Raw genomic sequence first — 27,458 nt, 5'->3', positions numbered from 1 at the left:
CCTTCAGCCCACCGAGTCTGTGCCGACCTGCAATCCCCGCATACTGACACTTTCCTACACACAAAGCTTCCTTAGTCATCCACACATTTATCTCCTCCCGCCTAGATTACTGCAACTCTCTTTACACTGGCATCAGCCAATCTTCCCTGTCCCGCCTGCAACTGGTCCAAAACGCCGCAGCGAGACTCCTGACGGGCACCCGAAAAAGGGACCACATCACCCCGATCCTGGCCTCTCTCCACTGGCTCCCTGTGCGGTTCCGTGTACATTTCAAGACCCTCCTCTATGTCTACAATGCCTTCAATGGGCTTGCCCCCTCCATTAAAAGTCTTCTCACCCACCACTTCACCTCCAGGTCCCTCAGATCGGCCGACTTGGAGCTGCTGAATATTCCGTGGTCTAGGCAGAAGCTCAGGGGCGACCGCACCTTTGCGGTTGCAGCTCCTAGACTGTGGAACAGCATCCCCCTTCCCATCAGAACTGCCCCCTCCATCGACTCCTTTAATCAAGACTAAAATCTTATCTATACTCCCAAGCCTTTCCTGACGTCCACTGAGCGAGGGCTATATGTATATGTGTATGTAGTTTGTTTGTTTATATTATTCTTATAACAAATGTAAAGCACTTTGGCCAACGAGAGTTGTTTTTTAAATGTGCTATATAAATAAACGTAACTATGGTGTGACTAGGGACAGTTTACAATTTTACTGAAGCCAATTAGCCTACAAACCTGTACGTCTTTGGAGTGTGGGAGGAAACCGGAGCATCCAGGGAAAACCCACGCTGTCACAGGGAGAACGTACAAACTCTCTGCAGACAGCACCCGTAGTCAGGATCAAACCCGGGTCTCTGGCGCCTTAAGGCAGCAACTCTACCGATGCGCCACCGTGCCACTCCTTGACCAAGGAAGCTGTGTTCTCTTTGCTATGTTGTCCTCACTGCCAAGACCATTGAGATAATCCAGAACTGGCAGAACTGATTCCTCATCACAGGGTTAAACGCATTCATGGTACATGGTCTCTTTCAACTATTTGCACTGTTCCTCGCCAATCAATTTTGTTTACACCTTGCGGTCCACATTCCACTTCCTCGATGTAGATGGGGTGGGGAAATCTACATCAGCGTTACATTCTTATCCTCTTTCTCTTAGTGATGCTTGTTCCTGCCCTAAACTCTACTCTCCATTATCAAAGGCTAACCTTCGGCTATCTTCACTGAAATGTGCCTCCACAACAGGCGATACTTTGCCTCAGGACTGGATATGAAGAAGTACCCTGACCCAAAACGCCACCTGTCCACTGCATCCACAGAGAACCTGCTGAGTTCCTCCAGTAAATTGCTGAAGTTTCTAGTATCAACAATTCCTTAGTCTTCCCGACACCTCAATTTCACTCCTGTATCCAAGGTCTCTTCCTTTTAAAAAATAATTCTGGTGTTTCAGGCACAAAAAATACAGTACATGTGAAGAATGTTGTTTATATAATTTCCAAGACATGGGCAGAACATAGATGAGTAGGAAGGAACTGCAGATAGAAACATAGAAACATAGAAAATAGGTGCAGGAGTAGGCCATTCGGCCCTTCGAGCCTGCACCGCCATTCAATATGATCATGGCTGATCATCCAACTCAGTATCCTGTTCCTGCCTTCTCTCCATACCCCCCTATCCCTTTAGCCACAAGGTCCACATCTAACTCACTCTTAAATATAGCCAATGAACTGGTCTCAACTACCTTCTGTGGCAGAGAATTCCAGAGATTCACCACTCTCTGTGTGAAAAAGGTTTTCCTCATCTCGGTCCTAAAAGATTTCCCCCTTATCCTTAAACTGTGACCACTTGTTCTGGACTTCCCCAACATCGGGAACAATCTTCCTGCATCAAGCCTGGTTTATACCAAAGATAGACACAAAGTGCTGGAGTAACTCAGCGGGTCAGGCAGCATCTCTGGAGAAAAAGGATGGGTGACTTTTCAGATAGGAAGAAAATATGAGATCTATGGTGGTGTCATTCATAACTGACCACAGCGGTGAGGCAGTAGAGTTGCTGCTTTACAGCGCCAGAGACCCAGGTTCAATCCTGACTACCGGTGCTGTCTGTGTGGAGGTTTACGTTCTTGCCGTGACCACGTGGGTTTGCCCGGGGTGCTCCAGTTTCCTCCCATACTTCAAAGACATGTGGGTTTGTAAGTTAATTGGCTTCAGAAAAAACTGTAAATTGTACCTAGTGTGTAGGATAGTGCTAGTATGCTGGTGTAGTGCACTGGTCGCAAGGCGGCACAGACACAGTGGGCCAAAGGGCCCGTTTTTTTAATAAGTAAATCAGGTATGATTTACTTGTAAAAAAAACGAACAGAAGAGTTTTATCTTCCCAATCCAATTTCTAGGCAACCATGTCATAACAAATCAGTGTGTTTATTAAGACACGGTTACCTAGAAATTGGATTGGAAAAAGCCTCAGAAGCCTCACATATTCCTTCAGTATTTCAATTGTGATTTTAAATTTATACCTTGTGAGTGATTGATTTACAATCCAAAGCGTCCCATGCCATTCAACATAATTATTAGTTTACTTTTGTTTAATTTTGTTTCGTTTAGTTTAGAGATACAGGGAGAAACAAACAGGCCCTTCAGCCCACTGAAGTACACAGCGACCAGTGATCCCCACACATTAGCACTTACCCTACACACACTAGGGACAATTTTACTTTTATACAAAGCTAATTAACCTACAAACCTGTACGTTTTTGGAGAGAGGGTGAAAACCGAAGATCTCTGAGGAAACCCACGCAGGTCAAGGGGAGAATGTACAAACTCTAAAGACAAAGCACCCGTAGTCAAAATCAAACCCGCGTCTCTGGCACTGTACGGCATTAGCTCAACTATGCCACCGTGCCGACCTTAGATCTCATAATTTTTGTGGTGAATGACATAAATCAACATTTCCCTCTGTATCTTCACACCTTTAATTATTCCTTGAATGCTGTATTCATATTCACCGTAGCGTTTACAAGTAAAATAGTTAATGTTCTGACTGGCATGACAAGTCACCCACTTGTGGAAATGCCCCACTGCCAAATGAGGCGATACTTAGAAACATAGAAACATAGAAATTAGGTACAGGAGTAGGCCATTCGGCCCTTCGAGAATGCACCGCCATTCAATATGATCATGGCTGACAATCCAACTCAGTATCCCGTACCTGCCTTCTCACTATACCCTTTGATCCCCTTAGCCACAAGGGCCACATCTAACTCCCTCTTAAATATAGCCAATGAATGGCCTCAACTACCCTCTGTGGCAGAGAGTTCCAGAGATTCACCACTCTCTGTGTGAAAAAAGTTTTCTCATCTCGGTTTTAAAGGATTTCCCCTTTATCCTTAAGCTGTGACCCCTTGTCCTGGACTTCCCTAACATCGGGAACAATCTTCCTGCATCTAGCCTGTCCAACCCCTTAAGTGTAAGTTTCTATAAGATCCCCTCTCAATCTTCTAAATTCTAGAGAGTATAAACCAAGTCTATCCAGTCTTTCTTCATAACCAGCACATTACTGTTAGTGATGCTGTGCCTTCTGTGACTTCTGGCCCCATTCAATAAAGCAGTTTGGTTTGCTCTACGTTTGGTGTGCCGTACATAGAAACATAGAAAATAGGTGCAGGAGGAGGCCATTCGGCCCTTTCAACCATTCAGTATTGATCATGGCTGATCATCCAAAATTAGTACCCCATTCCTGTTTTCCCTTCATATCCCTTGCATCCATTAGCCCTAAGAGCTACAGTATATCTAACTCTCTCTTGAAAACATCCAGTGAATTGGCCTCCACTGCCTTATGTGGCAGAGAATTCCACAGATTCACAACTGGGTGAAAAAGCTTTTGTCCTCATCTCATTCCTAAATGGCCTACCCCTCATTCTTAAACTGTGATATTTTGGGTCATGATCCTTCTTCAGACTCAGTCTGAAGAAAGGTCTCGAGCCAAAACGTCACCCATTCCTTCTCTCCAGAGATGCTGCCTGTCCCGCTGAGTTACTCCAGCATTTTGTGTCTATCTTTAATTTTCATCAATATTGCAATCCATATTAAAGATTACTCAACTTAATAAATAACATCCTCTTTATTAATGATTAATAATGTATACATTGGGCACAGGAGAAGGGAAATAAAGGTAATCTGGTCCTGTTAATTATGTTGATCACCAGTTGCGAGACCATTCTTTGTTAAAGTACACAGGTTTGTACATTATTGATTAGCGGGACATCCACTGTAATTAATAACAAACATTGGAGGAATCAATAAGGTAAGATTCATATTGCAGCCTTTGAGGATTATGCAAGCTATACATAGCAATTACGTTTTGATTAAGAATTTTTACATTTAAATATTTGTTTTGAAGTAATGACAATTCAGTTCATGGTTAGTCTGTTTCACACAGACAAACTGCATTACATAGTTAGCAAGTGCTGAGTTTGTTGATAATGGGTAGAGTTGAATATTCATAGAATGACATTGAACATAAACACAGAAGAAACCATTCAGTCTAGCCTGTCTGTATCAGTTTTAATTGACCACCTAAGATGGACATAAAATGCTGGAGTGTGTAGGAAAGAACTGCAGATGGTGGTTTAGACCGAAGAGAGATACAAAATGCTGTAGTAACTCAATGGGCCAGACAGCATCTCTGGAGAAAAGGAACAGGTGACGTTTTGGGTCAGAACCCTTCTTCACCCAAAACATCATCTGTTCCTTTACCCCTGAGAAGCTGCCTGACCCGCTAGTTGCTACAGCTGCCTGACCCGCTAGTTGCTACAGCATTTTATGTCTATCTTCGGTGTGAACCACCATCTGCAGTTCGTTCCTACACTAACGGGCCACCAGATTGTCAGGAGATTCATGACTTAGACCCAACAACAGCGAAGAACTAGAGATACATTAGCATGACTGGATGGTCTGTGAGTTGAAGGGGTACCTAAGATCTCTTTAGCTTTAGGTTTTAGCTTCAGATTTATTATTGTCATATGTATAGGTACAGTGAAAAGCTTTATTTTGTGTGCTGTCCAAACAGATCAGATATATCATACATAAATGCAATCAAGTCAAACTCAAGTACAATAGATGGCTCAAAGTGGAAGGTACGGAGTGCAGCACATAGTTCTCAGCATTGTTGCAAATCAGCTACATGGACAAAGTCCAATGTCCACATTGGGGCAGAGGTGAATTGGACAGTGCCCTAGCAAATGGAAGGACTGTTCAGAAGCCTGATAACAGAAGGGAAGAAGCTGTTCCTGAGTCTGGTGGTACACACTTTCAAGATTCTGTGCTTTCTGTCATATGGCAGCAGGGAGAAGAAGGAATGATTAGGGTGGGACAAGTCTTTGATTATGTTGGCTCTTCTTCCAAGACACCGTGAAGGGTAGATGGAGTCAATGGTGGGAAGTCTGGTCCGTGTGATGGATGGACACATGGCAAGAAGAACAATGATTCTGTACATAAATTAAGCTGGTTTTACTGAACAACTTGAAGTTACAAACTTTTATTATTCCTTTCAAAAAATTACAATTGATATTTGCATCAGTGAAGTCTACCTTACAGTAATTGTTGACCAGTTAATTTTAAAGTACTTTTCAGATGTGATGCTCAGATTTTAAAATTGTGATGGTTGGCTAGATAATCCCAAACTCAGATTGGCCTCAGATGTGATGATGATGTTATGGATGGGCTCAGGGCATAGAATCAACCCCAGGGCAAGGTGCTGAAAGGAAGGTATTTGTTGCTGTAATTATAACAATATTTTCATTCCTTTATAAAGTTTGACAAATATATTTGCAGAGTGAAAAGTCCAAAGCAGAGAGGAAAATGAGCCGATATCTTCTAGGGAAGATTATTTAAAATGACAGACCGTGAAATACCTTGTGACAGACGTTGTAAAATTTGTATCCAGTCTTGGACACTTTTTAAAATATTTAGTTAGGGTTCTGATTGGTGTCTATGGAGCGAAGGAAATCATTACTTGTTTTAAATGCTTATGGAAGCAAATATTGTTAGGGTTCTGATTGGTGTCATTACTTGTTTTAAATGCTTATGGAAGCAAATATTGTTAGTTATTGAAAGCTAATGAAGAATACTAACACGGGCATTCCAGGGTGAAAAATCGTCAATTTAACTCCACTGCAACTTTTGTACAACAGCGTTAAGAAAACACCCAGACTACTGTGTTCACTCATTTTGTGATCAGCAACCTTTTATTTTAATTTCAGGGTCTAGTGCTGAGATGAAGTGTCCCCAACAGTGAACTTTGTGGGAAGGATTAGGAATCTTGACAGCTCATTTGTAAAATAGTTTTGCGGTACAATGATCATATAAAATGTCAAAGCAGTTCAGATGAAAATCTCATCTAATTCAAGTTACCCAACAGGTCCACAGGGCTGATCCAAATCTCAAAATAGGTGGTTGAAGGGCAAGTTGCTAAAATATGAATGGCCCCTTGTTGATTCTGGGCTTATGTGACTGAGTGGGCAAATTGCACTGATTTTTCTAATGGTTAACCCTCTGTTTCTCTCATACCCTCCCCTCCACTCCATCAACTGCCAACTGTGACTAAAAGCTTATTTCCTTGTTTTCTTTCTTCTGTGGGAGAAAACAGATGTGAGTGAATGGTGAATCTGTGAGGAAAAGTGACTGAGAGTTGTGTCCCTTCATTTTAGATGTACAGGTGATAGCACAGCTGTAAACACTGTGGGAAACATGAACTCAGGCAGAATAATGAAGTATGTTCGAGAGTTACACAGTAATTATAATGGCTGATGCCCAGAGATACAGAAGGAATGCTGAATGAAAACCAGCAATGGAATATTTAATAGTTGATTATAACAGACTGAACACTAGTCATTTTTGACTGGAGGGAGTTTGTTGAAGTACCTGGCTGTTGAGGAACTGACTCAAGTGCCCCTGGCAGTTTCTGTTTCTCTGCCTCTTCCATCTGGGGCAAAGAAATGGCAAAGTAATGAACAAGCACCACTCGTCACCCACTGAACAACTTCTTTGTGCGAGGACAGTCTTTCAGTATCAAGAGTGAAACAGAGACACTCGATCAGTGGTGATTGTTAGCCTTTAATTATAATTACATGAGCTTGCCTGCTAAATTCAACACCGCTCAGCCGTGCCTTAAAGTAGCGGGGTGCGGCAACTAGTGAGAACTCTTGCTTGGTAAGGTTGAGCCTCGAGTAGATTTATGTTACCAAGTGTCCTGCTGGAATAAGGCCAGGAGTAAGCCTCTTGTATGCACTTATACACACAGACAGCTGCAAGTAGGAGGTCTTCAGATAAGGCTTGGAACTATTTGATAGTTATCTTGGGGTAATGTGGAGCTGCATTATTTCTCTGCAGCTGTGAGGTGATAAAAGCAAGCGATGGCACTTTGTGTGAGTCTCAGATTGGATGTTAGCTTTCAATCTGATTTTAGTCACCTATGTCTTGCTTTTGAAAAGGAGCAATCTCTCCCTGATACAGCACAGAAAGCTTTATTATGAATGTAGGACAAAGGCAGAATAGGAACCTTTTGTACTCCAGAATAAACACTGGTCTCCTTACCTACCTTTCACACCTCCAGTTTTAAAGAAAAATAGAATCAAAGAAAAGTTTTAGTTCTGACTGGAAGCCTAGCAACCATCTTTCAATGCAAACAAAGTGATAAACCCTGTCTTTTTTTTCATGTAAATCACTTGATATTTTCTGTTTGCATTCCACGATCGCATTCTTTTTAATTAAATTCAATTCAGATCAATTTTTTGTTGTTTGGCTTTTCTCTGTTGTTTGGCTGTGCTGTTTGCAACTGAGTAACAGCTATGGGAACATGAAATAGGAATTAAAATCCTCTGCCGGTCAGGCAGCATTTACAGAGAGAGAACGGAAACAAGATTTGAACCCTACATTCATGATTGTACTAATTGATACCTCGTTGCCTACAAATCTATAAGCACAACTTTCGTTTAATTAAAGTGGACACAAAATGCTGGATTAACTCAGCGGGGCAGGCAGCATCTCTGGAGAGAAGGAATGGGTGATGCTTTGGGTCGAGACCCTTCTTCAGATGAAGTTTAATGGTCAATTTTAGTATAGTTTATTGAACTGAAATGTCTCTCAGATTGCTGAAATACTGTGGTTGCCATGTTGATTTAATTCTGATTGTGACAGCATATTGTGTTCCTGGTTAGTAAGTATGAAGTCAATGGAGAGGTATCTATGTTTCTAGGTATCCCAGGGGAAATGCATTAGAGTTTGCTGATACCATATTATCCATTTCATAACTTCAGCAGAATAAAATGGTCATTTAATCCTTTCTCCAACACCAGAGGTTAACTTTCTTTTAGAACCTCTGCCCCCTCCAAACTTGGAAGAACACAAAGATGGATTGGGGGGGGGGGGGGGGGGGGGGATGAAAGGTGGTTCAGCTAAAGCATTCCAAATCTGATTGATGGCTTGAGCAAAACAAAGCGCTGGAGAACTCAGCGGGTCAGGCAGCATCTGTGGAGGCAATGGATGGGCGACGTTTCTCATCAGGACTGACTGGTGGCTTGTTCCAGTAACAGGCAGCAAGGTTACTCGTCACAGGGTCCTCCTAACTGAGTATTTGAGCCAGTGGCATAATCGGGACCCATTCTACATCCCACTCTGAGATGCTGGCTGGAAGGGGTAACCTCCCTGTCACTAATTGTTTTGTTTCCCGGAACTTGCCGTCATTGAATAGTTCTATTAACTGGATGCTGCATTGTTCTGCTGGCTGGAGACTGTAATCATTGTAATGTCCCACGTACCGGTGACCACACTGACCACTTGCACTAATTTGCCATTGTAACATGACATACTTGCTGGTTTCAATGGAGACTCGCATAACTCGTCATTTTTTAAAAAAAGAAACAAAATTTCTATAGATTTCGTAATGCCTCCTTTAGTCTTGGTGTCTCCATTGGCACCTGGTCTGAATCAGACCTTTCACATTTCAGTCTCCTTCCTTTGGGAAGCAATTGTTTGGCTTGGTGACAGTTTTATGACAATTGTTACATTGTCTCTCCACCTAGGAAAAGCACTCCGATTAAAGATGTCACAGCCGAACAATATGCAATTCATCAAATAATAATGAATGCATGATAATCCCACAGCCCTTCCCCCCCCCATCTCATGATATGGTAATTATAAACACTGATTATTCAGAGGAACAATGTTGGGAACTTCTCCTCACATTGCCTAACAGCGCTATCCTGTTTTTAGGATCTAGCCGACGTAAGATAAACCTCGACCTGATCCAAGGATAATTGTATCCAAGCATAAAATTCCAGTGCAGCAAACCACATCCCATACACTCCCATTGTAAGGACTCCTGAATCCAAGCAAAACATTTCATTGCAAAATCTGAGCACAGCCTTTTCACAGTTCTCAAAAAGTTCGTATTTTATTAATACCAAATACAACACCATTAACACCAGGGTGGCAGTGGTAGAGTTACTGCCTCACAGTGCCAGAGACCCAGGTTCAATCCTAACTACAGATGCTTGTCTGTACAGAGATTGTATATTCTCCCTGTGACCACATGGGTTTTCTCTGGGTGCTCCAGTTTCCTCCCACACTCCAAAGATGTATGGTTGTAAGCAAATTGGCTTGGTATAATCGGTATAATTAGTATAATATAAAAATTGTCCCTAGTGTGTGTGTGTGTGTGTGTGTGTGTAGGATAGTGTTAATGTGCGGGGATAGCTGGTTGGCGCTGATTCGGTGGGACCAAGGGTCTGTTTCCACGCTGTATTATAATAAATTTTATTTCGGACTCAAGGTCCAGACAAGGAACAATACATAAAAATGCATTGCATATTAAAAAACATCATAAAGTACATGTAAAATCTTAGTATATCACTTATAAAAGCATCATAAATTATATATTAAAAAAAAACACAATACACGAATTAAAATCCAGAATAAAAAGAATGATCAATTTCCTACAACGAGGCGATACCATTATCTCCACAATAGTTACATTTTTAGAGTCATTTATTCTGCAGATGAATTTATACATATGATTTCTTAGGGTAGCTTCTCTAAACTAAAAGCTAAACAAACCTATATTCTCCCTGGTGGCTACATTGAGGAGCACATTTTAGGCTATTCATTGAAACTCTAGCTAGCTGTTTCTTTGCACTGTTTTGTGTCACTGTTCAGGTAGAGCAGCTGACAGAACAATCCAACAGCATCAGCAACTGGTTGGGTGGTTGTACCTGGAACTCTTGAGGCCGAGTAGACGACTGATTCACCGATGGAAGTAGTCTTGAGTTTGGAAGACTGGGAGTAATCCTGAAAACCTTGGTTAAATTCCAATGAAAGCAGATTGCAAACAGTATACGTGTTATAGCTCATGAAAGTCTGTGATCGCTGTCCTCGTGGTTCAGGTTATCTGCACCCTATGCTGCTTAAAAAATGTGCACCATTGCTAACAGGGCAGTAAAACCAGATTTAACCAATTGCTTCTGTAATTTCAGTTAATGATATTCACCCATGTTTAATTAGCAAAGAAAGTGCACATAGGAAGTTATCTACTCTGTCGGAATACATCTTTATAAACAAAATTTATGCAAAGGCCAATTTAAACATGTAATACACTCAATAATCATTCACAGCTATATCATACTGAGTAAGTGAGCTGCACATGATTTCTATTATTGGAATCTAGGCATAAAGCCAAAGGCCCAGTTAAGCATCGAGATTAGATTTCTGGTGAAAAACCTAGCTTGGGGTAATGTGCCTCATTTGAGTTGTATTCAACATAAGGCAAACTGAAAATGAAATCTGAAGACCCTGCTGTGAAGGAGCAGTATTCTTAGGCTAAGTGCGACTATTAAAAGGATGAACATCCTCAAGATATGTACATATTCATTTACAATTCAACAATATAGGAAAAGTGGAGGTATAATAGCATGTGCACCTTTGAAGTCTGTACAAACACTTGTTATTTTCAGGATATTAACAACTGCCGATTTTAAGTTTGACCTTTGGGTTTAGATATTAAAAGACAATTCCCTTTCAAACCAGATATTTCAGTTCCCTGTGTTTTTGGGTTAGAATATGTAAAGGGGGCAAAAGAACATTGGAGTCAGTTTTAACCTAGAAGTCAGTAGAGTTGGGTGCATTACTGGTTTTGCATTCCACCTGACTTTTTGCTGTATTATAGGTTATCATGTGATATGTAGTATAAAATAATCCAAAGGGATACCAGCCAGGCATATAAAGTTAAAATGATAAAGTTCAAATTAATCTCAGCGTGAATAGGTCTGAGCGTTGGTGCACATACTTTGGATATGTGGATTTTTTGTGTGTATCAGTGTAATTTAGTTTAGTTTCGAGATACAGCGTGGAAACCACATGCTGATCGAATGCCCACCGAGACCATGCCAGCCAGCGATCACCCATATACTAATTCATTGCTACACACTAGGGCCAATGAACAGAAGCCAATTAACCTACAAACCTGCACGTCTTTGAAGTGTGGGAGGAAACTGGAGCACCCGGAGAAATCCCATGCGGTTACCTGGAGAACGTGCAACCTCCGTACAAACAGTACCCGCAGACAGGATCGAACCCGGGTTTCTAGTGCTGTGAGGCAGCAACAATACCGCAGCACCACTCTGCCACCCACTGTCTGAAGAACGGTCCCGACCTGAAATGTCACCTACCCGTTTTCTCAAGAGATGCTGTCTGACCTGCTGGGCTACTCCAGCGCTCTATTACTTTTGTTTGTATATACTTTATTTCATTCATTTTATTTTGTATTATATGTTAGTGTATCCATATTTCACTCTTGATGTATAACTAATATCTACACTTTACAGGACCCACACAATATAGGATGGTTTTATTGGAATATAAAATCCTTAAATAGGACTTCAAAAAGTCTTTCTGTACCTTTGATCATATATGTGTAACATGCCTGCTTTGTCTCACTACACCTGTGTGGCCAATTCAGACATGGACAATTAATTATTGTACTATACACACACAGACTGATCTCGATGGGACCAATTGAACCAAATCCAGATAAAGGTTCTGAAATTCAGTAGGGGCACTATCTCCCATTATAATTATCACTTCCTACTATTAAGTTCTCCATAAGTTAAATGATATGAAGCTCATGCAAAGTTGCTCATCTCCAAGTTTCGAAACCTCCAGCATCTCCTTCATTAGGAAGTGTAAGCTTATTATCACTTGTGTATACAATCCCATTTACAAGACCAGTCCTCATACCAGCCTGTGTTTTATTTTGTAGATTCCTGGGTCCTAACTCCTGCCCACCTCACCCATTTTAATGCCTTTGCTACCATTGCTCCATATTGCGGACTTGCCTCAAGTCAAATAATATCGATAGAACATAGAACAGCACAGCACAGGGACGGGTCTCTCTGCCGAACATGATGCCAAGTAAAACTGATCTCATCTGCCTATACTTGATTCTTTTCCCTTTCCCTGCACTTCCATGTGCCTTGTACTAAACTATTGGGGAGTTGTGCCGTATGCAAGCTATATAAAATTCTTAAGGCATTGGACAGACTAGATGCAGGAAAAACATTTCTGATGTTGAGGGAACCCAGAGCCAGGGGTCTCAGTTTAAGAATAATGTAGAGGTCCGCGCGTTGTGTAAACACTCAGTTTAATAATTAACCGATACAGTTAATATTTTACTACTACTAATACTGTCCCATCGCTCGTTAGCATACCCGAGTTTCACTCGAACTCCAACTGCCAATCCTTCGAATTCCAACAGCCAATCCTTCCAATTCCAACCGCCTAACGGCCCGCTTCCCCCCCCCCCCCCCCCGACCGCATGGTTGGTCGGCACAGATCACGGCCGGTCCACGTGAGAGTTCGAGCCCGACTGTCGAAGGTTCGAGAGACCAGTGGCTTGACCACAAGATGGTGCCACATGACCCCTCCCCCCCCCCCTCAGAGCTGGACTAATGGAGGCGAGTAAGTTTATGAGTGAGGCGGCCTGAGCTTGTGTACACGTCTCCTGTGCTCGCGGTCACAACCGGCAGAGTTGAGGATGGGTGCGGTTGTAACAGTGGATGCTCTGTATGCACTGGCTGATCAATGTCCAAATGCGCTGGCTTAAGACGATCTATGGAAACGGTCTCGTGCCTACTGCCCATGTTGATGATGAAAGTCGAGGTACGCTGTTGCAGCACCTTGAAAGGTCCCTCGTAGCGTCTTTCCAGTGGCGTACGGTGAGAATCGCGGTGAAGGAAAACAATACTGGCAGTCTTTGTGGGCGGGTGGGACGTACGCGGGGTGATTCTGTGGTGGGACTTCGGGATGGGAGAGAGCGTGTCTACCTTCTCACGGAGGCGCATCAGCGTGGTCATGGGCGGTTCCGGATTTCCACGTGCCGGGGTGAAATCCCCTGGGACCGTACGCGGGGCACCGCACACCAGGACGGCCGAGGAAATCCTCGGGGCAGTGCGTATGCCCAGCAGGACCCACGGCAATTCGTACATCCAGTCTGGGCCCGTGACCCAGTTTCCGACTTGCCTGAGCAATCCGTGCCACATGAACTTGGCTGCCACCAGAGCCATTGTGGGAAGGGTGAGCCAAACCATGAACCATGTTGAATATCCAGTAGCGCCAAGCTGTGGGGATGATGGGTCTTGGCTGCCCCGGTGGACACGTCACAAAGGAGCGTGGTGCCAGCGGGCCCGAATCGCACATCCTCCAACAACAGGCCTGAGATGGCGGTGCGGTAAGCGAGTATCTCCTCATCCTCACGCTGTGTAGCCGCCTGGGTCATGTAGTCGACACCTGGGGCCAAAGCGTGGATGGCATTGATGGCGGTGCGGGATAACGCATCTGCGACCCCGTTGTTATTGCCCGCCATGTGCTGAATGCAAGTCGTGTACTCGGAGATATAGGGCCAAGTGACGATGCTGTCGGGCTGACCAAGGATCAGACACTTTGGCAAAGGCAAACGTGAGCGGCTCGTGATCGATGAAAGTTGCGAAACACCTGCCCTCGAGGAAGTAGCGGAAATGCCGGTTGGCCAGGTAGAGCACGAGGAGCTCCCGGTCGAAAGCACTGTATTTCTGCTCGGGGTTCTCAGGTGACGACTGAAAAAGGTGAGGGGCTGCCAGCTTCCATCGATCAGTTGCTCCAGCACTCCGCCCATGGCTGTGCCAGATGTATCCACCGTGAGAGCTGTTGGCGCGTTGGCCCGTGGATGGACTAGCGTGGTCGCCTTGGCCAGCGCCACTTTGGCGTTGTTGAAAGCAGTCGTGGCCGCATCGTCCCAAAAGGAGCTTTCGCTGTTTGCTGGCCATGGCCTTGAACAGTGGTTGTATGATCCTGGAGGTTGCTGGCATGAAACGGTGATAGAAATTTACCATGCCGACAAACTTTTGGAGTCCCTTCACCATAGAAGGTTTGGGAAACTGGCGAATGGCCTCAACCTTGGACAGGAGCAGGACCGCACCATGCGAATCGATGTGGTGGCCAAGGAAACTGATGGAAGGGAGGCCAAACTGACACTTAGCAAGGTTGATGGCCAGGTCATGCTCGTTGAGCCACTGGTAGAGCAGCCAGAGGTGTGCGCGTTGCTCCTGGTGAGAGCAGCTGGCGATGAGGATGTTGTCAAGGTAAATGAACAGGAAGTCCAGCCCGCAGCCCACCGTGTCCATGAGCCATTAGAAAGCCTGAGCGGCGTTCTTGAGGCCGAAAGGCACCCGCAGGAACTCAAAGAACCCGAAGGGGGTGATGATAGCCATCTTGGGGATGTCGTCTGGGTGGACTGGAATTTGATGGTAGCCACGTACCAGATCGATTTTGGAAAATATCTTGGTGCCGTCCAGATGGGCTGTGAAGTCCTGGATGTGAGGGACAAGGTCAGCCGTTGTGACGTTGTTGAGACGCCAGTAGTCCCCACAAGGTTCTCCAGCCCCCAGACACTTTAGGGACCATGTGAACCAGAGATGCCCGCGGGCTATCTGAGCGCTGCACAATGCCCATTTCCTCCATCCTACAGAACCCGTCTTTGGCCAGTTGGAGCTTGTCGGGTGGCAGCCTAGGTGCGCGTGCATGGAGTGGCGGTCCAGTGGTGGGCATATGGTGATTTACCCCATGCTTGAGGCTGGCCATTGTGAATGGAGGGGTTATGATGTCGGGGATATTGGCCAAGATCCGGGCGTATTCATTGTCGGAGAAGGTCACCGAGCCGAGATGTGGCGCAGACAATTCGGCGTGGCGAAAGGCGATCGGACTCGAACGTCTCAGAAGTGACGAGACGTTGTCCCTTCACGTCAACCTGCAGGGAATGGGCCCGGAGGAAATCGGCGCCCAGCAGCGGTTGGGAGACGTCGGCCATAGTAAAGGGCCACTTGAGGTAACAGGAGTTGAAGGTGAGCTGGATCGTGCGGACCCCATACGTCTAGATGTTGCTGCCGTTACTGACGACCAGAGATGGTCCCCTCTTTTCGGAACGAGTGTCGGCCCCCGATGGGGGCAAAACACTGACCTCTACTCCCGAGTGTCCACGAGTAAACACCGTCCCGAATGACGGTCCCAGTTGCAGAGCAGGCGATAGCCACACTGGCGGCTGGCCGAGGCATTTCCCTGGGTGTGTGCAGAGTGGTCGGCATTGGCCTTGGAGCCCCACCTTATGTTGTAATAGCACCAGGTACCTTTGCTGGCATAGCTCGTGGCCGGCTGAGTGTCTTTGATGGATGCTGGGACCGGCCACTTCATCCACCGAGGCACCGTTACCACCCAGCTGATGGTGACGCCACCCTGCTCCGCACAGGCAGCCAGCTTGGTCCGCAAGGAGCAGGTGAATGTCATCAGGCATCTGTTCGTGGAACACAGGAGGCAAGTCTTGTGTCCATCCACCAGGCCATGCATTTAATCCATAAGCACGGATGGCTTGCGGTCGCCTGGGCCATTCATGTGAAGGAGTTAGGATGCCCTGTCGCGGCGGCTGAGACCAAAAGTGTGCAAGAGGAGCGTTTTGAGTCCCTCATACTTGCCGTCAGCTGGTGGCTGGTGAAGGTAATTGATTAGGAGTCCGGCAGTGACCTGGTCCAGTGCACTGATCATGTAGTAGTATTTGGTGGCATCGGCAGTGGTCTGGCGAATGTAGAACTGGGCTTCAGCCTGTTCAAACCACACGTGGGGCTGTGATGTCCAGAAAGTGGGCAGTTTGATCTGCTGGTCTGGGTTGTCGGCTGCAAACATGATCAAATCCAAAATAGGCCGTTTTGGATCATCGGGGTCACCACTGTAGAGGTCCACGCGTTGTGTACACACGCGGTTTAATAATTAACTGATACAGCCCCGTCCAGTTAATATTTTACTCCTACTACTGTGCTGTCTCTCGTGAGCACACCTACTGCAACTCCAACTGCCAATCCTTCCAATTCCAACTGCCTAACTGCCAGCCCCCCTGACCGTGTGATTGGTTGACCCAGGTCACACCCGGTCCACGTGAGAGTTCGAGCCCGACCATCGAAGGTTCGAGAGACCAGTGGCTTGACCATAAGCTGGCGCCTCAGGTAGGCCATTTAGGACTGAGGACAAACTTTTTTTCACCCAGAGAGTTGTGAATCTGAGGAATTCTCTGCCACAGAAGGCAGTGGAGGCCAATTATCTGGATGTTTTCAAGAGAGAGTTAGATTTAGCGCTTAGGGCTAACAGAATCTAGCGACATGGGGAGAAAGCTGGAACGGGGTAGTGATTGTGGATGATCAGTCATGATCATATTGAATGGCTGTGCTGGTTCGAAGGGCCGAATGGCCTACTCCTGCACCTATTTGCTATGTTTCTATGTGTCTATTTTTCTATTCTACTCTTCTGCATAACCGTGAAGACTCAGCCATGCCTTGTTCAGTTCACCATATCCTTGTTCCCAGAATGTTTTCAATATTTATGTTATGGAAACTTGGTGTGTACTTCCTGTAGTTTAGAAGAATGAGGAGGGGATCTCATTGAAACCTATCATATAATGAACAGCCTAGATAGCGTGGATGTGGTTTCTTGGTCCTCCAAAATATTCCAAATGGAATTTAAACTGGAGGTGGAAAGGAAGTTTGATCTAGAGATCTGGAACTAGAGGGCAAAGATTCAGAATTAGAGGACGTGCCTTCAAAATGGAGACAAGGAGGAATTTCTTTAGCCAGAGAGTGGTGAATCTGTGGAATTCATTGTCACTGCTGGCTGTGGAGGCAAAGACATTGGGTATTTTTAAGGCAAAGATTGATAGGTTCTTGATTGGGAAGGGAGACAAAAGTTACGGGAGAAGGCTGGAGAATGGGGTTGAGAGGGAAAAGTAGATTAGTCACGATTGAATGGCGGAATGGACTCAATGAGCTGAAGGACCTAATTTTGTTCCGATGTCTTATGGTCTTGTGGAACTCTGCGAGCTACCTGTACAATTGATATTATCATACAACCCTGAATGATTCTATCAACTGCCCAATGTCTCTTGGTTTTACATGCTAAATAGAATAAAGAGTTGTCCACAGATCGGATGGAATTGGTTTTGGACTTAACTGCTGGCACTAATCAGAGTATTGCCACTTACAAAGTGGTCTTGTTGCCATGTGGCACTGTGATTGTCTTGGTCATTGGTTTGTGCAAATACCAGCTAACCATAACCCCCTCGAGACATTTTGTTTTCCTAGTTTTGACTGGTGCTTGTGCTCATTAAGTCAAATGCAACAGTAGGTCACTGGCTTGTTGCCATGGTTTCACATTCGGCGAGATGGCCGTGTAACACAGGAAGTGTCAAATTTGCTCATTATTTAAGCAGCCAGGCCACCAGGATCTGCTGGCTGGTCTTATGGCTTCAAATTGGAGACAGTAATGACTTTTGCACTTTCTTCATCATTTTAAGCCTGTCGGTGTCTACAGGAACAGCTAGATATCTGTCCATTCTACTTCTTCATGCGTGTTGTGTATTTTGCTTCACAAACTGAAGCGATAGTTGCCTCATTGTGAGTTGTCGATGACTTTGAAGTTTGTTAGTAACTTCCATTGATTTGAGTGTTCACCTCTGTTTACATATAACCGCACCTGAGGGGCTGTGTCCTGTCCCACCTCTCCTCCATCCTCTCATCCGGCTTTCTCCTCCCAGCCCCCCCCATCCACGCCCAACAAATACAAAGAATGGGGCCCAACACAAAATGTCACCTTTCCATGTTCTGCAGGGATGTTGTCTGACACATTGATTTACTTCAGCTCTTCGTGTTTTAGAAGAAAACTTTTCCATCTTAGAATTTCTGTTTTGTTGAATAGTATCACGTGGTCCTTTGGTATACAGAGATGTTGCCCATCAGCTACACAATGCAATGTTTGCCTTCTCACATCTGCTGACTACATTTTTTTATGATTTATGATCAGGAGACCTATTTTGATTGATTGAAAGGTACAGCCTGGAAACAGGACCTTCGGCCCACAATGACAATTCACACTAGTTCTATGTTATCCCTCTTTGGAATCTACATACGAGGAGCAATTTACCTACAAAACCTCCAATTAATCGACAAACCTGCACATTTTTAGGATGTGGGTGGAAATCAAAGCACCCGGAGGAAACCCACGCGGTAACAGGGAGGACGTGCAAACTCCTCATAGACAGCACCCGAGGTCAGGATCGAACCCGGGTCTCTGGCACTATGAGGCAGCAGCTCTAGCAGGAAAATCAATGATACTACATTGTCACGTACAGTACAATGAAACACTTTGTTTCACATATAACCCAGTAAAATCCAGCCACATTTCTGGCCCTGATAAATATCTGGCCCTGATAAATGCCAGTGATTTCAAACACCGAATGATAAAATGATGAGGGAACAGGGATCAGCAGGTATGGCATAGCTACTACCTAGCACTCCGATCTAGAATTAAAGTTCTCCTTGTTTTACTGAACATACAACACATTCCAAGGGGACTGTTATACAGGTAGAAGTGGGAAGAGGATGTAATGGGCCATCATAAGTGATACAGGTTGCAATAAGAGCAATCATGTAATAATCATCCGTGTTTTATATTTTTAAATGCCTCATCCCTGCTGCTCCATCATTGGGCACTTTCACGATGGAGATCGGCCATCAGAGCTCAAGAATATGGGCTAACGGGGAAGCAAAATGGAATTGAGGAAGAAAATCAGCTAGCTCCTTTCTGAAAGGAAGCACAAATTTGAGGGACGGTAAATCTACTCCCGCTCCCATTTGCCTGTGTTTTGTTGTACAGCCAGACAAGCTATTCAGTGTGTGCAAGGGAGCAAACCACAAGGTCAAACTTGAGTTTATTGACAGAACAACCCCAGAACGGGCCTTCAGGCATCAAGTAACCACCCGAAACCCAACACAGCAAATGATACATTCTCCAGCCCAGCAAATGCCATTGGTGAGAGCCACAGGCCAGTACCACCGAGAGTATTGTGTAACTTAAAGAGGCAGATTCTGATTTAACAGAAAGTCAAATACTGCATCTATCCCAGCTTTTACTTTGCTTAGGGTACAAAGAAGAAAGGAATTTCATTTGGAGATTTCTGTTTAGGCTTCTGCCAATGTTTAGATGAGGAAACAGGCACTTTAATGAAGCACGCAAAATGCTGGAGTAACTCAGCGGAACAGGCAGCATCTCTGGAGACAAGGAATGGGTTACGTTTCGGTTCAAGACACTTCTTCAGACTGTCACGGGTCTCGACCCGAAACGTCACCCATTCCTTCTCTGCAGAGATGCTGCCTGTCCCGCTGAGTTACTCCTGCATTTTGTGAATATGTTCGGTTTAAACCAGCATCTGCAGTTCCTTCCCACACTTTAATGAAGGGTCCAGTATTACTGGGTTCGTTAGCAGTTGTGAGAGGTGTGTGTGAGAAGTGGAATGCGTGAGCGCATTCTGGTCGCAGTTACTATCTACGTGAATGAAGATGTGTAGTTGCCTCAACATGGCATTAGCTGAGTAACGCTTCTGCACTCTGTGACTGAACTGACCCCGTTAGTACTCATTAGAAGCAATAGTCCTCGACTTCCGTTCGTATTATCCCAGTTAACTTCCTGGAAAGTTGAAAGGTCTGTAATTATTCATTACCTCTGTCAGCACATGCGAGTTAAACTGCGACTATTAATAGAGTTGGTCACTGACATTCACAACTGTGTAGGTTACAAACCAATTAGAACTTATCTCATTAATTTGGGTGTGGGAAGATTTTAAAAAACTCATTACGGAGATATCTACATCACTGCCAGCATTGGTATTTATTGCCCATCCCTGATGCAGTTGGGTAGTTTACAAGGCTGCTCAAAGGGCAGGCAAACGTCACTTCCATAGTCTGACTAGAATCGCATAAAGACTGGACAAAGTCAGGACAGAAAGTTTCTATCTGGGATGGTATTTTTTAGCTTAGTTAAATTTATTGACACATGTATCAATATGTACAGGGTACAGTGAAAAGCTTTTTTTGTTGCATGCTATCCGGCCAACAGAAAGACTGTACATGATTACATTTTATTATATGTAGGATAAAATTGGGTCAGAAGAAGGGTCCCGACCCGAAAAGTCACCCATCCTATTTCTCCAGAGATGCCGCCTAACCCACTGAGTTACTCCACCACTTTGTGTCTATCTACATGCTATTATAATCTGACAACTTCATCACCACTCCTACTGATAGCAGCTTTTCATTTCCAGGTTTTATTCAATTCTATTTGAATTCTCAAACTGGCGAGGTGGGAGATCAACTCTTGTTTCCTACACAATTACTCCCGACCTCTCACACACAGGTCTGGTAACATTGTCATTACTCTGCTGTACCATTTATTTCAAAACTCCCAGAGGACTGGAGGATCCCTTCCATTGCCGGGCTATGGCACTCCATTACGGAGACCTTTGTCGCTGCCTCCTCCTATTTTCACTTCACATTTGCGCAGTCTAACATCTCCTACCTTGGCACAAGACAAAGACGGAAAATGTAGAGGAAGCTGTCCTTTTCCACCCTGCCCTCAAATTCATTTGAACTATATCTGACACCTTCTCTTCCCTTTCGTGATCTCTCTGCCTTTATCACAGGGGACACCCACAGCTACCTTGACTGCACCTCCTCCCACATTGCTTCTTGCAAGGATGCTATTTCTCTGTCTACTCCATCTGCTCCCAAGATGAGCCTTTCCATTCGAGGGCATCCGACAAGTCCTCTTGCTTCAGTAAGCATGGTCCCCCCCCCCTGCTGTTGTGGATGGATTCTTATCCCATTTCTCGTGTCTTGCAGTTTTGCTCTTGTTCTTCCTTCCCTCAAATACAACGAAGGCAGAGTTCCTTTGGTACCTGCCCACCGCTCCACCAGCCTCTGCATCCATCACATCATTCTACACCATTTCTGCACCTACAATGTGACCCCACCACTGGTCACATCTTCCCATTCCCACCCCTTTCCACTTTTCATAGAAACCACTCTCTCAGCAACTCCTTGATTCATTCATTCATTCCCATCCCCTCCCCAGGCACTTTGTCAGAGGTTCATATGCACTTCTTCCAACCTCATCTCTTGCATTGAGTGCTCCGTGTGTGGCTTCCTTTACATCCGTGACACCAAGCATAGACTGGACGACCGTCTCGCCGATCTTTCTGTCCTTGGCCTCCCCCATTGCTGGAGTGAGGCCATACATAAGCTGGAAGAACAGCATCCTCTTCCCTACCCCCCCCGACCTTGCAGTGCACTCATATTTTTACCACCATCTCCCACCCACCACATTACCCTGCACCTTTCCCCACCTCTGCACGATCATCTTCCATCCCTGAGTCCCATATTTCCCCAATTGTATCGTTGGTCTAAACCCGCATCTACAGTCCTCCCCTCCCCCCCATATTTCTCCCTCTGGATTCACACGTCACTCTTCCTCTTCTCTCCGTATCTGACACCTTTAGCTCCTTTTGACCTCTAGGCTTGGACATTTATTTCACCCATCTGCCAATGAAACCCCTCTCGCCTGTATCCACCCAATACTTGCCAGGCTTTTCCCCACATCACCTGTCTTTCCCAGCGATCTCCCACCTACTCCAAGCAGTTTTAAGAAGATTCCCAACCCAAAATATTGTCTATCTAATTCCTTCTACCGATGCTGCCTGACCTGCAGAGTTCCTCCAACACTTTGTTATTTTTTTGCTCAAGACTCCGGCATCTGCAGTCTTATGTGTCCATTTAAAATATATTATTTATTTATCAATAGAACAGCTTGGAAAATTGTACTGACAATGACTTTTGACGCATCCGCAGAATAAGCTGAACCTTCTGAGATTTGATTTGGGTTTTTCTGAGCAAAAATTAATTTTTGGTTTTGTCTCCAGGTCCGCTGAAAATGTATAGTAAAAGTCTGTTTAAGCATTCGCACAACGTTGGATAGGGAAAGCTTTAAGTGCCCTGATAAAGAGACCAGATTTAGAGAGTGTTCTAGCTAGACAATGGAGTCTATTGAGCTCTTATTAAATGGAAGCCCAGTTCTCTCAGTTTTGTTGGAACTGGTTTTCCATAGTGGTGTAGGTGGGGAAAGAAAGGGCGACTTCTTAGTTCTTCTCAAAACTGTAATTAAACCCAATTATATCTTTTTTCAACTTATGGATGGGAGCTCAGAACTTGCAAGATGGAGCCAGAGTGTGCTGGTCCCAGAGGAGTTTTTACTATCATCTGCTACAATTGCACTACTCTTTTAAATCTTTATACCGATTGTACTTGAGTTTGACTTCACTGTATTTATGAATGGTATTATGCGATCTGAGGCAAAACTAAGCTTTACACTGTACCTCGGTGTGCGTGGCAATAATAAACCTCAACTTAAACGTAAACAGTTTCAAAAGTTCTATAGCTTTTGGTTTTTTTTTAAGTCTCCAGGCACAGCGGAGAAATCCCTGGGTGTAAGGAGCCACCTAGTGGTAAAACGCACAAACTTCGATTTTTCACTGCTGCCGTAATGACAGGATTCTGAGATGGAACAACTGATAAAGTTCCTGTTAAATGAAAAACAGCCAGACTAGGTCACTTCTTTGAACCGTCTCTCATCAAATGCCAGTCCAAAGCTCTTCCCTCTCCTGCATGGCACAGGTTTGTGTTGGAAACTAAATTTGGCACTGCTATTCTCAATTTTAATTCAAAGTTTCTAATTTGATGAAGGGTTGGGGCTTGGTGAGGGGGAGAGTTGGCCGATGCTATGCGGAAATTAACACATCATAGAGCAGTGATATAATCACGTCACTTCTGCTATTTCTGACCGTGTTTATTTGTTAAACCCAGTAAGTAAATTGATGTGAGGCTGGTAACTCCTTGCTGAATATAATCCTTTAAGAATGCAAATTGCTACCAGTCAGCAGTTCCAGAGTGTGTCAGGTTTGCACTGCAGTGATGTCCTTGCTAATAAAATACTTAGATTGCCTCAGATTTGTGCTTTGCTTGCAGAAATATATTTTCTACTTTTTTTATAATTTATATTACAACACATTTGATACAAGCAGCTTCACTGTTACACACTTAAGAACAAAATGAGTAGAATAAGGTTTATTAGACATTTTATTAGACACCCAGTCACTTAAATAAAAGTTGGGTGAAAATTTTGGGCTGAAATCCTTCGTTATCTTAACTGGGAATGAACTGCTGGCACAGGACTAAATGATCCCAACACAGCGTCTGAAGAAGGGTTTCGGCCCGAATTGTTACCTATTTCCTGCGCTCCATAGATGCTGCTGCACCCGCTGAGTTTCTCCAGCATTTTTGTGTACCTTCGATTTTCCAGCATCTGCAGTTCCTTCTTGAACACGACGGTTTATGAAATCTATTGTTTAGGGAGAAGGTATTAGGAACTGTGGTGTGTGAACTGCATCGGTGGTGTAGGGAAGTAATGGGTTGCAGGGAGCAGAGACCGTTTACCGTATAGCCCAGAGCAGCTAACATGTCAGGAGTATCTGGAGGGGCGGCACAGTGGTACATCTGGTAGAGCTGCTGCCTCACTGCACCAGAGACTGTGGTTCGATCCTGACCTTTGTGTGTAGCTTGCATGTTCTACCCGTGACCATGTGGGTTTCCTCTGGGTGCTCCAGTTTCCTCCCACATCCCACAGACATGTGGGTTTGTAGGTTAATTGGCCTCTGTAAATTGCCCCTTGTGTGTAGGAAGTGGATGTGAACGTGAGATAACATAGAACGAGTGCGTACATAACCATGAGTGACATAAATGTTATTCCCTTATCTAAATGTTATTCCTTTATCATGTATCTATACACTGTAAATGGATCGATTTGTAATCATGCATTGTCTTTCTGCTGGCTGGCTAGCATGCAAGAAAAGCTTTTCAATGTACCTCGGTACACGTGACAATAAACTAAACTGAATAATGGCCAGTATGGAGTTGGTGGGCCATAGGGCCTGTTTCCATGTCCTATTATTCAATCAATACACATCAAATTATAAGACATTGGGATAAAACACCCTGCCCTCACACCTCACCTTCATGCTACATGGAGGAGGGGAATTACACCTTCATATCTTGATCCTTGTTTGAAGCATTTACAAATACAAGTTTCTGGCTGGATATCCCATGCAGGATGTGTACCCACTCCAGTCATTAACATACTCCAGTGCACAGCAACCTCTGACTTGGGAAGTCTCAACCCAGCCCCTCTCTCACAAGTCAACATAAGAAATGCTGCACTGTAGCCTTTTACTTTTCCAATGGGCTCTTGGGTCTGTCTGGGAATTAAAGTATGTCTCAGGCCCTGTATGATCAGGTAGATCAGGACTCTGGCAAAGGACTTGCGTCCAGGTGTGGTATTTAAACTGACTGAGGAACAAAGCCAACCTTCACTGTAGTAATCTATAATATGTCAAAAGTCTGATGCCTGCCAAATAATAATTTACTTTTAGTGATATTTCAGTCATATTGCAGTACACAGCATGCAAACTTGCCACTTGTATTAACCAGACCATGTCATTGTGAGCAAACAGTTCTAATCGCACCTACACACCTTGTTCCAGGTCCTTCAACTTATTTCCCTGCATCCACCTACCCTATCTGATCTTGATACAGTTTGTGGCCTGACCATTAACCCTGTAAATGAATTCCAGAACCTCACAGCTTTCCAAGTGACAATGTTTATCCATTTCTCACAGGAATCTTGCACCGATGAACAAAACTATCCTTTTCCATCTTCCATCCCGTTCTTTCAGAACATTAAATCCTCTTTTATTACTCTCTAACTAATAGAGTCATAGAATTATGCAGCAAGGAAACAGGCCCTTCGGCCCACCTTGTCCATGCCAACCAAGTTGGCATTCTAGGCTAGTTCCATATTGCTGCATTTGGCCCATACACATCTAAATGCTTCCTATTCGTATATCTGTCCAAATGTCTCATGAAAGTTGTAATTATAACGGCTTCTATTGCATGAGATTGTGTTAAGTTCTTAATTTACAAAGGGTCTCATTGCATAAGAGAGCTGTATGGTGTTAGTTGAGGAGATGGTGCTGATTCCACACTGCAGAGAACACATCTCTCTGAACGTATGCATCACTGATCCCATTGCCAGCTCAGCAATCCCGCTCTATCCACATAAACCAAGAGCACGTTGACATTGCGCTATTCAGCTTCTGAATTGTTTTTGGTTGTGATGTGAAGTATCGTAGGATGGATTTTCAACTTGCTGCCCAGATGCAACTCTGACCTTGTGAATCTGCCTCCCATAAAATTAAAACTATGACCGTGATATCTACAGAATTGGAAATCGGAGGGGGAGGGTTGATGCGCAGGGTAGGGGCCTCGAGGGGACTTTGTCTCTGAGTGACCGGCTCCTGTAGCCAGGCTGGGTAAAGGCGGTGAGTACACGGCCAGAGCCATGGCTGACGTGCGTCACTCTCCCCTCCAGCCGATCACATCATTATTTTCTCATTATACTTAGTGCAACCTGTCTTTTCTGTTATTCAGATTTTTTACAGAATTATCCGAGACGTTAGCCCAGGGGAGGAGCTCTTGGTGTTAATGAAGAGTGGAGGCTACCCACCAGAAATAATGGCTCCAGAGATACACGGTGAGTAATTGTGGCATTGTTAGCCAGTGCAGCTATACTCTGTGGGGCCGAAGTCTGTCTCCTGACTTGTTCATGTTATTCTCCCCCCCCCCCCCCCCCCCCCCCCCCCCCCCCCCCCCCCCCCCTTGGTTTGAGATGCTGGTCATTGAGAAGAGTTCTCATTGTACTGTTAAAAAAATGTGGAAGTAGTTTACAGAACATGCTAATTTCATGACCTTAGACCAAGGTAAAGGTGACAAGTTTCCCTGATTGCAGAAACATTGTGGCCACCATGAATTTGGAGCAAATGGCTCCCATATGGTTCTGGTTTCTATATTGGAAAGTTCAAATAAAGCTTTTAATAATGCTTTGTCTTCAATTCTTGTTCAGAGAAGGTTGAACTACACTGAAGTGAAACGCTGCTTTGTTGATGTCTATTGTTTTAATGGGTTTTAGATACTTTTCCAGCATTAACTTCGTATTCTGTATGCTTTGTATCAGTACTAGTAATATATACATTGTGAGCAGAATCATACTATGTATTGCAGTCCGAAGCTGCGATGTGATACAGAGACCTAGTGATATGGAGGTGTTTGAATTGGTGAAAGGGAGGGGAGGCTCTGTCTTGGAGTTGAGACTTACTCATTCGTATTGATGCAGGAGCGTGAGGTCTTGACACAGCTATAGCAGAACATGTTGTCCCCAGTAGTGTGATCCTGGTTGTGTGGAAAAATGGTGGTGTTGTTGCCAGTTGTAGCCACTTTCCTTCTTTGTTCTCCCAGTAGCCAGGAATGCTTGTCCCTTTTGATGTTGCATGCGGTTGATTTAAAATATGACTTGAGCCTGAAGTTGCATTTTAAATACCCTGTACACCATGGATGTAAACTGAAGATTAATGATCAAGTATTTGGCAGTTTGAATACATTGCTGACAACAATGCACTCAGTTGGTCTATTCTCTTCTTCATAAGAAACATTCTTGGAGATATTAAGGGCCATGAGCCATTGATCCTGGCAGTGAGTGGCTGTTTTGTAAGTAGCTGTATGTAATAAATTGACTTCCTTCCCATTGTTACCTTATGAAGTCTATGTTTTCTTATTAGATGTGCTTGTTTCTTGAAGTGGGTCAAATTAATTTCTTATTGTGTAAGAAAATGTCTTTGGAACTTCACTTTGAAAGAAAAAGCAAGTTGACCATGAAAGAACAAAAAAAAAAAAAAAATCCCTGCAATAAAATACACATATTTGTAACTACTTACAGTACGTCACCCCCAAATCTGTTTAAAATCATGTCTTGACAAAGAAAATGTGAGTAATTGATCGCAGAAAGGCAATGGATGGGTGGCACAGTTTGCTGGGACATTGCTCAGCATAATTGGCTCTCTTCCCTAGATGCCTA

The 27,458-nt window shown here is 44.3% G+C and overlaps 1 protein-coding gene across 1 annotated transcript in view; it reads left to right on the top strand.

Annotated features, from left to right (window-relative positions):
• Positions 1 to 27,458, top strand: part of LOC129703274 (histone-lysine N-methyltransferase MECOM-like) — a 703,041-nt gene that overhangs the window by 597,688 nt on the left and 77,895 nt on the right. Inside the window, exon 4 of the mRNA XM_055645612.1 lies at positions 25,979 to 26,081. Within this exon, the coding sequence (XP_055501587.1) occupies positions 25,979 to 26,081 (103 nt within the window). The remainder of the gene's footprint in view (positions 1 to 25,978; positions 26,082 to 27,458) is intronic.

Source organism: Leucoraja erinacea, chromosome 14 (genome assembly GCF_028641065.1).
Source record: "Leucoraja erinacea ecotype New England chromosome 14, Leri_hhj_1, whole genome shotgun sequence".
In the NCBI taxonomy this organism is placed as follows: domain Eukaryota; kingdom Metazoa; phylum Chordata; class Chondrichthyes; order Rajiformes; family Rajidae; genus Leucoraja; species Leucoraja erinaceus.
The sequence above is the reverse complement of the archived record's forward strand: the minus strand, read 5'-3'. Positions and strand labels throughout refer to the sequence as shown.